At 34.3% G+C, this 14,217-nt stretch overlaps 1 protein-coding gene across 1 annotated transcript in view; it reads left to right on the top strand.

Annotated features, from left to right (window-relative positions):
- Positions 1 to 8,311: 8,311 nt before the first annotated feature.
- Positions 8,312 to 14,217, top strand: part of LOC113521232 (epidermal growth factor receptor) — a 168,114-nt gene continuing 162,208 nt past the window's right edge. Inside the window, exon 1 of the mRNA XM_026906714.3 lies at positions 8,312 to 8,495. Coding sequence (XP_026762515.2) covers positions 8,429 to 8,495 — 67 coding nt within the window. The 5' untranslated portion in view covers positions 8,312 to 8,428. The remainder of the gene's footprint in view (positions 8,496 to 14,217) is intronic.

The raw sequence follows: 14,217 nt of genomic DNA, 5'->3' as shown, positions 1-14,217 counted from the left end.
ACGATGGTTTCCAAGGGGAACTATGTGGTGGCGCTGACTGTATGCGCTGGTAAGGCAGCAGTGATAGATGAGAATGAAATGCGGACTACCAGTTAACAATTTATGGCCGCAGGGGGCGGGGGAGGGAATTGTTAGTGATGAGAATTAGTAGCCCCATTGCTAGCAATATACCCTCTTAAGTCAACCTCCTCATGGTTCCCCCTAAAAACTATTGTGATTGATTTATTGTTACATTCGTCACGGTGGGTTATCTGATCTGCTTTATCCTCACCTATCATCACTCACTGGAGTCCCACCAGTGTATACCGATAGCACAGGCGGGTTACTATTCCATTATCATCCATTAAAAAAAATATATACGAGCGCTGTTAGCCATGGGCCAGCGCAATGCTGGCCCCTCCTGGTTGGGGAACTGATCACACACAACGTAGGGAGAGATGACGCAAGGGGGAGGGTAGGAGGAGATAGTATAGAGGGATGGTATAGAGGATTAAGGGGGGAGGCTGCCTGCAGCCAGAAGATCCCTGAGATTTTGATCTATGACTTGTCAATACATCCAACGTCCTAGTTCTTTTATAGTAATAGATGGAGCTGATGATTTCTTATTTCTTTAGAAGGTGCAGGAATCAATAAGGTTATTATATTACCGAAGAGTATTATATTACCGATTTAAAAAACGATGAAATTCTTGAGTCAATTGTACTTTTTGTGCTTATATAATATATATTACTCACAGTATTCATACATTACACAGCAAAAAAGCATACGGTAACCTATCTATACTTATAATAAATCTGTAGAGAAGTTAATTCTGTACATGAAATATATTACCAAAATAACTATCAGGGGGTGATTAGTGATCGATACTGATGCCAAAAATGCAATCAGTAAAAATTTTGTCTGTCTGTCTGTCTGTATCTTCGTTATAGAAACAAAAACTACTCGACGGATTTTAATGAAACTTGGTACAATTATTCTTCATACTCCTGGGCAGGTTATAGTATACTATTCATCGCGCTACGATCAATAGAAGCAAAGCAGTGAAGGGAAATGTTGAAAAACGGGAGAAGTTACTCCATTTCTAAGCTTCCGCCGCGTGTGCAACCTTAATGGCCACTTTTTAAAATGTAAAAATGTCCACCCGTGCAAAGCCAGAACGGGTCGCTAGTTAGTAATAAATCTTTAACAATTTAAAAGATAGGAGTATTAGGTTTAAATCTGTTGTGATAATAGATGGCGTTGCACACTAAAAATAATTAAAACGAAAATTAATATTATTCAATAGTGTTAAAAATTATAAAAGTCGGTGACTTTTCTAAATGGCGTGAACAGTTTTTTTTTTTTTTATATTTGGTAATGCGTACGTTATGTAACCACCTTATCATAACACGAATTGTGTTATTATGAGTGTATGTTTGCACCCACAATACTATAATATAAAAATTACAATTAGATTAATAATCTAAATTAAATAAGTACGTGTTATTACAGCCAGGTCGAGAACTGATGAGCAGTTGACCACTAATAAAATGTGTACAAAAAATTCTTACAAGAGTAGTGTAATCAATAGTCCAAGATATAATAATATAGATATAATTTTTAATTTAAAAAATCAGCTTTATTTTTTTGGCCCGCTAAATAGTTTGCATTAAGAGTTTGTACTTAACAAATCAATTACACATTTTATAATAATGAATTCAGTTTTTATTACTTAATTAAAAAATATAAGCGCATTTAAAAATAATATTTTAAAATATACAGGGGTTGAAAATTTCATTAATCTGTATTTCTGAATTGGGCATACAAAATTAAATTATACAAATTTGGTCGAAAACATAAAATATCTGTCTATATAAATTTACAGTGTTTTACAGTTTTATTCTATACCTATCATGTAACTGAAAATTAACTAAATTGTTAAAAAATATATAGGAAATAGTTGCCTTTTTATGGCAAATATGCTACAAGTAACGTGTCAAAATATATGTCTTTCATTAATTTTCGTTGAGCGCCCGCCATTTTGAAAAATATACATAATATGAGTGTTTATGCATGTGTATATGGCATTCTAATTTTAAAATTTTATATTAAGGCTGTTATTTTAAAAGGAGCGTGTTGATAAAATTTCTTCGCACCCTTATAAATATAAGGGTATATATTTTGATTTAAGTTTCTAAACTCATTGAATTTGTTATAATCGTATTGTATTTCTCTATCTAGTGCAAAATTTGTTATTACGTTTAAAATAGGTTCTATTATGTTTTGATACGTACTATGTAGCATTATAATGAATATTGCAGAAATATTTTAAACCAAGATATCCGAAAACGATTTTTTGCAACGATCTTAGTTTTAACATTTTTGTTTTCAAACGAGTTATAGCTCATTAATATTAGTTACTGCATATCAATTTGTCTTATTTGGATTTTTCAGAAGTGACTTCAGTGTATAGTATTTCGGCACGCAGAATGTATAATCTGAAATAAAGTCATTTTGCGCCTCACGCGTCGCCCGGAGTACGTCTCACCGGTGGAGCACAGTGGGTTAGAAGCAACAACTGGGCAATTAATGTGCCTCAAGTAATATCGCGCATCCCCTTGCGGGGGGATAGGAGAACCAGTCCGGGATGTTTGATGGTGGTTTCATGAAAATTTAAAATTTTCAAACTGGTATTATTATGTATTTATTATTCCCAAATGCAGGAAATAATATTTTCTAATAGCGATGGATACCTATAGTCGAAATTTTAATAACATAATTAATCTGCTATTGATGTTATAGTAATCAATTAACAGCTAACTTTTACCAGAGGGAGACTTTGTACAAAAGTCGTTTGCTTGGGCACCTCTATCTCATTCGTGTTTCTACCGTGAAGCAGTTGTGTTTGCATGGCTGTGTTTCGGTTTGAAGGATGGGATATGGCGTGAATTTACAGGGTACAGAGGAATAACACCTGAGTCCTCAGGAATGGCAACGCATGGGGGGTATCATGGGCGAAACAGTATATTCCGTTATGTCCATGGTACAGCTCATGTCTATAGGCGATGGTTACCACTTTCCATCAGGTGGGCCGTCAGCTTATTTGCCATTCTAAGTTGTATAAAAAAAAAAAACTAGATATTCAGATATTGTAGGAAGACTCATTATAATCGATCTAATAGCGTTACATATTCAGTTGAATAACTGCCCAATTGCATTACATCAAGTTCGATTCTCAACGCAGTAACATATGAGTTAAAAAATGCGTTTTTGTTTTTTTTTTTATTTGTTTATTTTTTCATTCTCAAACTATTTTTTTTAACATATATCCATTAAAAAACAATCTTTTCATTTTGTCTATAGTGGTGCCATCTATGAAATGAAATAAGAAACTTTTGTTGTATTTACCATAAAAAAATAGATCAAGATCAAAATTTAACTTAATAACTGGCGGGTGAAAATATTTAGTTGCCAGTTGGCGGTTAATCGTCGTTTTTGAGGATGAGGTTATAAACCAAAAGTTAGATAATATGCTGACGATAGCTAACGTAGCTGCGGCTATTCACACACTACGGGGTATTAGTATAACTACCTATCTAAAATAGCATTATTTACTACATCTAATGGTGTTTTGCAAAAATTTTTAGTTTTCAAACTAAAATTTATAACATTGAACAATTGTTGTCCTGTAATAATACAGCGCCATCTAGTCATTTATAGTAGAACTTTGAAGTAGTGTAACCGACGGTAATTTGCCAAATAATTCAGTAAATAATTGTAAATAGCGCTGTAAAAGTGTGTTTCTAATGTATTACTAGAGATGGCGCTATATTAGACTCGATTTTAACACCATAAAATCACTTTTCAAACGACTTAAAAAACAAGGAGTTTTCAATTAGATACTGTTAAAGGTTAGGTATGATTAAATATTTTTGTGGATGTACAAAGACGACATCTATGTTTATAGAACTAAGCTCATTTTACTCCAGCATCAATATACTTAATGCTCCTGTATTACTACAAAGTTCAGTAGATGGCGTTGAGTACAGTAAGTTATTATTACATAACCGAATTAAAAAAAGATAAAGTCCTTAAGTCAAATATATTTCTGTGTATATATTATATATGCTCTTTACTGCACTTGAACAAAAAATACAGCGATTAGTTTAACAACTTGTTAGCAAGGGTGGGCTTATCTCTAAAAGAGATCTCTTCCAACCAACCCAATGCAGTTAGAGAGAAAATAATTAGCAGGTAATCTAGTGCAGGTAAGGTACAGGTAAAAAGATATTACAAGTAAACACAACAAATAAAATAAACACATGTACAACACATTTACAACACATATAATAGTAAGTGCATAATATTAAGAATTAAAAGGTGTGATTTCAATATATTATGTATCTTCGGCTCTTGGAATGAGCAAACGAAGTTACTATACCATAAAAACAAAATTAATTTTGTTGCTGGGTACAGTGACGGCTTAAAATTCAAAATTTCTAATTAAAATAACAATAATAATTTTTGTTATTATGTTATAATACTCTATATTATTATCCAAATATGTTTAATCTTTCGTTGTTAAACTTAATTAGTTCTTACAGAAAATGCAGAAGTCCTAGTATTAAAAAGTTATCCTAGTGTTATTAAGTATAGCTACTGATAATTTATTACACTATATATGTTATGCTTTATATACAAACCCTAAAGACACTTTCTCCTTTCGGGTTCTCAAGATTGACGGGAAGAAATTCCTTTAAGGAATAAGTTCGCCGGTGTACATTTTTGTTATAACATAATATTTATATATAATACAAAATTGAATTAATATGGGATTAACATACAAATGGAACCTTCTTGCAACATAAATTATTAAAATCAATAAATTACATATATAACTTTTAACTTTATATATATAAAGTTAAAAATGAATTCTTGTGTAATTCGTCACGATGGGCTAACTGACCTGTTTTTATCTTTACCTGTTACGTCTCAATTGTACTTCACCAGCCAAATTCATTGGAATATAGTCTCACTCTCTTCGAAGTGTGTGGTCAATACAATTTCGTTTGCCACGCATACTCTGCTGCTCAATTGTAGTTTCTTGGTTGCCTTCTAACAGGCCTTGCTTAAAAAATATCTAAAGCCAGCATATATCAAAAAACTGGAGAAGACATCAGTTTACGAAGAACTGGATTTTTCACAAGATATCTCTAATTTATTTCCACGATTCATACCTATACAACAGCACGGATTTAAGATTGCAGTCGAATATTTTGAGATTTACCTCTACGAGTTAGCTTACGAGAAATATGAGAGAATCATGTAGGTCTTAATTGCACACAAATTGCTCGAGCTTTGGCGATACTCGAAGTGACAACTTCCTCGTTGTATTAATCGTTAACTGTCCACTGCTGAAGATAGGTCTCACCCTGTTGTGGGATTTTGCCAAAATAGGTGCCACACTTTGCAGGACGGATAGCAGCCGCAGTTAGGCTTTAGTAATTAATAAATTAGTAAAAAAAAAGAGTGACGCTGCTGCTCACCCTCAACTATTAGGTTCCCTTAGTCGCCTCTTGCGAGACTCACAGAAAAGGAAGGGGTGACCCAGTCTATGCCGAGACCACATGGCGCCATTCTCCTCAGTTCCCTCTGTTTCTAAGCAAAATATTTGTAAGTATGTGGACGTACTCCATTGTAAATTTTTAGTGGAGTAGAGCACTTTGCATTAGATCGCTTTCGGGTATTAATACATTGTATATATCTATTGTTTAACTAATTATCTATGTTATACAAGTAATAGGAATGTATATTCGACGTAACTGAGACTGGTCTCGTAATAAAATCCGTGTAGTGTCTCTGACACTACAGCAACATGCTGTGCACAAACCACATTTTGGGAATATTGCGACGCACGCACACACTTACACACACACGCACAAAAACATACTCTTTCTCTCTCTGTCACACACACAACCACACAGACCCATAGTCCATGCTCAACATGCTGTCTTAATTTTTTTCTCTTATGTATTTCTTTACTTCAGTTGTACTTAGTGTTATTGTTTTAATATTTTTTTAACATCTATGTAAGTGATGTCGCATGTTTATACAAAATAAAGTTTCTTTCTTCTTTCTTTTAACCCACCATATGTGTTTTTTTGTTGTTCTCTTAACTACGTACTTACAAATATTTCACTGCATATCATGATTAGGCCATTAATTACTTAAGTTGATGCTGCTGAGTTTCTGATGATGTTAGTGAAAGTCGCAGGCGAAACATGTATTTTTTCTTTCCTGAAACCAGGAGTACTAACTGCAGGCTGCAAGGCTGTTGGTCGACAGGGGGATGAAAATGTACACCACTTGTATCCACGTGTATAGCACGTGTGTATTAAATTCATAATAATATTATGCCGTTAAGATGTTAACAGATATTAAACAAACAAACTTACTTTCACATTTATAAAATTAATAACGATTACGATATTCACGAGCGTGAAATGTGAATAGAGACTTTTTATGTGTGGATTGTATAAAATGTGATGTATGTAGGAGACAATATGTAGAATTGGGGAGAAAGGGATTGTTAGTAATGGAAACTGAGAATCCTATTGCTAGCAATATACCCAACAAGGTCGACCTCCTCGCGGTTCCCCCTGGAAACTATCATGGTTAATTCCTAAGGAATTTATCATAATGGGCTAACTGGCTTTATTCTCATCTATCACCCTTCACTGGTGCTCCGCCAGCGTATCCCATTAGCGCAGGCGGAGATACCGTTACCATACCATTTTCACCCATAAAAAATATGTAGAATTGGTCTCTAATGGAAAAGAGTCGATAAGGGAAAATGTCGATCTAAAATCTTTATATAAAATATAAACATAACAGCAAATAAAAAATATTTATGTCATTAACCTTAATATTAAAGTACATATAAATAGTTCAATAATATATCAAGTGATTAAAATGAACAACTTATGAACACATGTACTTTAAATTATACTTAATCCAAAAACTTATTCTTCCAAATTCTCATGGGAACTGTCTATACGGGTCTCGCGCGGCCAACACAGCTTTAAACAGCAAGTCTAATATATTTTTCTAAAACTATTCACTTACTGTCCCTGAAAGTATCCATTTCACAATATTCGCATAGAATTTTTGTGAATAGACAAGAAGTGAACACGTGAATGTCTCCTTTCATCCTGTCTAGGATGCATCACATTGAACAACCCTTCCCCTCCCCCGCCTCCCCACCGGAATGCTGCCCCGGAGGCTTACCTGCGCTGCGCCTGCGTCTCTCCACAATACAGCCTCAGAGAACCGCTACCAGGCGGGCAAAGATTAAGCGACGTAGATGATACATTTTTAATGTCGTATAATGCCTAAAAAGATTCATTTTCAATGTTATTAGCTTTTACCCATTTGCTACATTATTTCTCAGCAAATATTTTTTTCCCGTACATAAAATGAAAGAGAATTCTATGAGAATAAAAATAAAAAATGTAGAGTAGTTTAATACAAAAAAAAGTGTATCAGTTTGTGTTCAACGACTTGATTGAAGTTCATATCGCATATATGTATTTTGTTTTTAGCGTTGATATAAAGTGAATGTATATTACACGAATTATATGTTTATTCTACATACATAAATATAAACATATTTTTTTGCCACTGTCTTATTACCCGACTAATATAGCAAAGTGTTCATATGTTTAGCGCAACGTGAAGCGCTAATAACTAAAAATAATCATTATCGTCATATCAGCCATTAACTGTCCACTGCTGTACTCCCCCTATTGGGGGGTTTTGCTAGTTGATATCACAGTTAGCATGTTTTTCAAGTGTGTTATTAGTTAGGTTAGCAATTAGGCTTTGATGATGTTTAAAGAGAGACCCATTTCTCTATCATTAAGTTTCCTTAGACGCCTCTAATGACACCCTCGGAAAAGCAAGGGATGGCCCATTCTATGTCGGGACCACACAGTAAATGAAGTATCGTTGGATTCTTCTTAATTATAAGAGTATTTTGATACGTGATGGTAGTATAAACTGAGAATTGTATTTTAGAAGTTCAGGGAAGATTTTTGTACTGTTTTTACGTTCATTTGTCACCTAAATCGATTCGATGGGTTTTCAACGAAAATGTGACGATCAAACAGAGCAACTCACTGGCACGTTTGTAATATTTAATTGGAATGTTTATACTCGTCGATCTGTAGGGTGAACGGTTCATAAAGCTATCGAGTCTCCCATGAATTATTCTATGACACCATCTGCGGCAACGACGCTATGCGTACGCGCCGAACCAACGAACCGTCGTCATATAGGCTGCGCTAGCGAGCGAACCGGACGCGTATACTGTGCCGAGTGTGATAGACAGTGTCCAATGTGTTTGTCAAACTGTGATCATTACTAGCATGCTCTGTGCCGTGTCGTGAAAATGTGGTGTCTGACGCTTCTGGTGCTAGCGGCGATCGCCGCGGGCCGAGCCGAGTTTCAAGAGAGAGGTGCGTTATCTTGACACGTTTTTAAATATCAACTAACCCATTGCCGTTTACCTTTAAGTTACTGTTACATTCTAAGTTCTACCACCACTATTGGCGTTCCTCTGTGTGGAAACGAGTTATTTCGGAAAACAACAAAGGTGCAATTATGTACTTACAATTTCGTTCGACCTCAGATACCTATTGTTTACATAACAACATGCTTCCACTAGTCACAAAACTTAGAGTCACATGAATATGAATCTATTTCATAATTCACATGATAGAAGATTGACACTTGATAATTAGGGAAGAATCCAACTCAATCAGGAATTGATGTCGGCTCGAATCTTGATAGTTGAACGTAACTGTTGCGACTCACAACAGCGGCCGAGATGTTAGAGTTATGTTACACTATCAATTATATAGAAACTTCTTTGTAATTTCCCTATATGAAATACGAAATGACACTAAGATTTATTTTTAAAATCATATTAAATAATTTCTTTGTAACTTATTTTTTCATGTAACTTTCGAAAATATTTTTTAAGAATTCGTCAAGACGAGGGATGGCCTAACCACTTCTCTCAATTATTTTCCTCCCCCATTCTCTAATATTTTTCTTCTCATATAGTTAAGTCATATGATGCAATAATAATATACACAATATTATGTGGTAAAAATAGTTAATAGTATTAATAGTTGTAGCACTTCAGCTGGCCGCTAACGAAATGCTTTCTTACTGTACTGGGTTGACTGGAAGAGATCTCTGTCAGTGATAAGTCTACTCTTGCTCACAATATTTATAAATACATTATTTTATATGTAACTTACAAGTGCAATAAAGAATATATATATATATATATATATATATATATATATATATATATATATATATATATATATATATATATATATATATATATATATATGATATATATATGAAAAGCGAACCCATTGGTTCATCTATAAACTACATAATCATACCAACTTTATAACGAACTTTGTGAAAAAAGTATCAATAGTTCTTATATTTACAAAACGAATGTTATAATATTGACAATCAAGCTATGATCATACATATTGGACAGTGTAATATATGTCTTACGAGAGCGATTGGGGCCTTAGAGACAGCGATTAACAACATGTGGCTACGAGAGCGCGGTACCTAATTGCCGCGATTATAATAATGATAAAATGATGATCTCCAGCCATGGGGTAACGATTAGCAGATAGATAAATATGGCTATTTCCTCTTTGTTCTGCCGGTAAGTCGCTTAGGACAACACAATATTTAGTAAACGGATTTATTGACAAGGAACAATATTGTGTTATGAAAAGATTAAGACACAGATGTGCTTTTTAAAGTGCGTTTGTGGCGCGTTAAAGTCATCTGCACGCGGGGATTATGTCTGACTTTAGTTCCTGTCCCATTCGTGTACCAGAGGGAGACTTTGTACAAAAGTCGATTGCTTGGGTACCTCTGTCCCATTTGTGTTTCAACCGTGAAACAGTTGTGTTTGCATGGCTGTATAAGGGTGGGATATGGCGTGAATTTACTGGGTACGGAGGAATAACACCTGAGTCCTCAGGAATGGCAACGGATGGGAGGTATCATGGGCGAAACAGTATACTCTGTTATGTCCATCGTATTGCTCATGTCTATAGGCGACGGTTACCACTTTCCATCAGGCGGGCCGTCAGCTTGTTTGCCATCCTAAGTTGTATAAAAAATAAATAAAAAAAGTTAACATTTTTCGTACTTACTTATTATTATTCTTACTTAAATTATAAATTTGAAAGGGAGTTTCTTTGTTACCTTATAACGCTTTAATAGCTCAGCTAATTATTATGAAATTTGGTATACACGCATTATGTATGTGGAATGGAGGAGGCTTCTTTTTATCCCGTTTACATATTCCGGTCACGCGGATGAAGTCTCGGATAAAAGGTAGTATGTAATAACTAGCTGTTGCCCGCAGCTTTGCACGCGTGGTGACGTGTTTCCCTCTTAATTGGAGGTTTTCAAAAATCCCTTCTAAATTTCCGTTTTCTAAAGTTATTTGTGTTGATAATCTATTTAATAATATATTTTATAGCGCCACCTAGTCGCAAGGTAGTAATAGAGCTTGTACTATTACACAATTAATATACATATATCCTTAGTGCATAAAATTTTATACACATAAAAAAAAACAACTTAATCATTACAAACAAACCGGAGTGGCAGGGATTGTTAATAATGGATATTACCAGCCCCATTGCTAGCAATACACCCCATCAGATCGACCTCTCTGCAGAAGACTCGCTGAAAAGCATCGTGTTGAATTCTAGGTGTATTCATCACAATGGGCTATCTGACATTCCTTTTTATCTTCACCTATCATACTCATCCTTATTGGTATTTCACCAGTGGCGCGTTATAAGTTTGTTATCGTTTATTACAAAAAAAAAATACAAACATATTTACATATTTGTAAATACGTTTGAGTATGTGAGACACAAACCCGCGACCATTTTTTTTAATGGGTGACAATGGAATGGTTACCTTGCCTGCGTTATCGGGATACGCTGGCGGGGCACCAGGCTCTAGGGATGAGGGATGGCATTACCTTAGACCGCATTATTAACAATCCCTTTCCTCCCATCCGCAACCATTGTTAAGAGAGGTAATGTGTTTATCCGCTATACCAATAAAAGTGTCAAACATCTGTTGTACATTTAGATACTATACATGTAGGTTTAAAACATTATTACACACACACACACACATATATATATATATACATATATATGTATATATTGTTATTTGAGAATAATTAAAATTATATCTCGGTCAATTACTGAGCTTCACTGAGACACTCTCAGTGAACTTATTATGGGTATACAATTTAATTAAAAATAAATTATAAGCTAATACCTATTCTATTCATCGTTCAATAACATAATAAAACGAGTATTTTGCGGTTGATCTTAAAATAGCAATGAAACAAATACTTCACAACATTTCTGTATTATTTTCTAAGAACTAAGATTGTAAATAATAAAAATACATGTCTGTGAAATCATCGAGTTTCCTATATCAATATTTCGTTTAAAAATAATAGTTACTTTAAAAAAACGGATTAATATGAGCTCAAAGTCTTGTTAAGTGGAAATTGCTATTTAATAATAATATTTTTATTCATAAACCACATATAAAAAAAAGATGTTAAAGAATTTTTTATTGGATGCCTTTGCGAGGGCATTACTATCTATGCATTAGAGAATAAATATTTTTAACTAACATTAAGAATTATGTATGTCATTAAATTAAAATAAATATGTATTTTTAATATACATAATTAGTACAGGTGTATTTGAAATTTAATAATAAATACACGAATTCTACTAACTTACTACTATCTATTCCTTTCCCATGGGTGTCGTAATAGGCGACTAAGAGAACATAATGGTCGATGAATGGACAGCAGCGTCCCGCTTAAAACGTCACCTAAGCCTAGCTGCGGTTGCCAATCCGCCTTTCAATCGTGGCAAGTACTGTCAAAATTCCTCTTATGGGTGAGGCTATATCAACAGTTGCCAATTACTGATACATTAATTTCCCACTGCTGGAACACAGCTCTCTTTCAAAAGGAGAATTAAACACCAAGGAGTCCCCTTGGTTTTTTATTATATACGGTGAAATCGGAGTCGTTAGACTTAGAATCCACTCTTACACTTATATATCATCATCAACATCATGTCAGCCATTAGCTGTCCACTGTTGAGCCTAGGCCTCCTCTATAAGAGGGGTTTTGTTAGTAGTTGTTACATTTGGCAGGTTGGTTGGCAACCGCAATTAGGCTTGGTTGACGTTTAAAGTAGGACGCTATTACCTATCTTATGCTTTGACGATTAAGCTCCTTATTCGCGTCTTACGACACCTACGGGACAGGAAGGGGTGGTCCATTCTGTGCTGAGACGACACTGCAATAGGTATATTACTACTCAATAATTTAATTTTTAATGCAATTAATTGCTGGATACTTGTAAAATTGATTGAGATTTATATCGAAATTATATTTTTTTTTGTAGTAATCGATAATGAGTGTTAAAGATTCGTATGACAGACGGATGTAAGTAATCATACAAACGTTCTAATGCCAGTTATGGTTCCAGTCAATATTTACCTCATTCGAAGACGCAGTTTATTCTTATAAAGAGAGCTAGTATAGAATCTTGGTTGCCATAACGAGACGGTAAAAGCGACTAGTGTCTCCAATAGTCTACTTAATTGCTTATAGAGGAAGAGAAATCAGGAAAAACGCGTTTTTTTCTGATCTACTTTTAGAAACGGTAAAAAGTTTTTTTTTATTACAGAGCTTGTATTTATCTTTATTTACAAATATTCACTGGTTAGTTCATGTTTCATTTATTTAACTGCTATGAAATATACTTACATATGATTACATACTTATATATAAGCATGCATTAGTTAAATATATACTCAATTAAAGAGATTTTCTCCTAGAGACTACAGTATGGGGTTCTTCAAAAAGCGTATATTAAGGGTTCTTCTAGGATGACAACGCGCATGTGACACCCCTAATATTTCAAACCTATGGAGCTTACAGTGACCATTTATCATTAGACGAGGTGTATTTTTTTGCCATATTTGTGGTATAAAAGTTATCCTAAAATTCTGAATACAATATAGTATTTGGTTTTGCCTGCCTCAAAAATTTAGCACGAAGTATATCAATATCGTCTTTACAAGTCTACTGATAAACTTTTTCCTCACTCAAGGCACGCCACTAAGCGCGATCTGCATTCACTTGTTAGCTCTGAGTCAAACCTACTCTACGTACCTACGGAAAACGGTTAAAAATTATTATTTACCTCTTAAAATGTATCGTTTGACAAACAAACACGAGTTCTATTCTATAAACTTAACAATAGGTACTATGTAAACCAACTGCTTTTCTACTTTAGTTTTATTTAATTAAAAGTCATATTCTATGGGTACGAAGAGAGCGTATCTATCAATCCTGCATTATTCTATTGATAATTGTTGTTTAAATCTTTGTGAATACCCAAAAACAGGAACAATTCACATGTGTTCTTACTTAAAAAAAAAGTACCTTTAAGTACATCTTCCGGCACCTCAATGAAACGGAAGTATAGGAAAAAACCACCAAAGACACCCCCAAGTGCATCCCGCTCGACGTGCACAAGTGTTCGTGCCCTTTTTCCCAGATTCGATTCCGCGTTCAGACAGCGGATACCCGTTATTATTAACCCTCAGCTGTAGGGTTGAAGAGTACAATCAAATTTAGTGTATCCGTTTCCCTTGGCTCCAATATATTTGTGAACATTGAAGAACAAATCATGCCTTACCCTCCGGCTAGCGCGTAAAAAGCATGTTTGTTAGGATTTGTAAAGTGATTATAAATGCCACTCAAAAATACACCTACATTACAGGACAGAAATGTCATATTAAAGTAGCAATATCTGAAAATAATATCCTCTATTTCTACTTTGACTGGTTAATAGACGTCAATGAAAAATAGGTTTACTTCCTTAAGCAAAAGACTACATAATACGATGAATAGATTTTCACTGATGATTTCATTTCAGTATTGACGTGGTATATGAGTCTTATCGTGTAATACTATTGTTGTTTGAATTTTATCTTAGCGTATAGCTCCTCTTCAGGACTAGGATACTTAAAAATTATAAAAAGTACCAAATTTCAACTAGATTA

The sequence above is a fragment of the Galleria mellonella genome, unplaced genomic scaffold (genome assembly GCF_026898425.1).
Source record: "Galleria mellonella isolate WM207_F2 unplaced genomic scaffold, CSIRO_AGI_GalMel_v1 utg28, whole genome shotgun sequence".
Lineage (NCBI taxonomy): Eukaryota > Metazoa > Arthropoda > Insecta > Lepidoptera > Pyralidae > Galleria > Galleria mellonella.
This window is presented reverse-complemented; position numbering and strand designations above follow the sequence as displayed.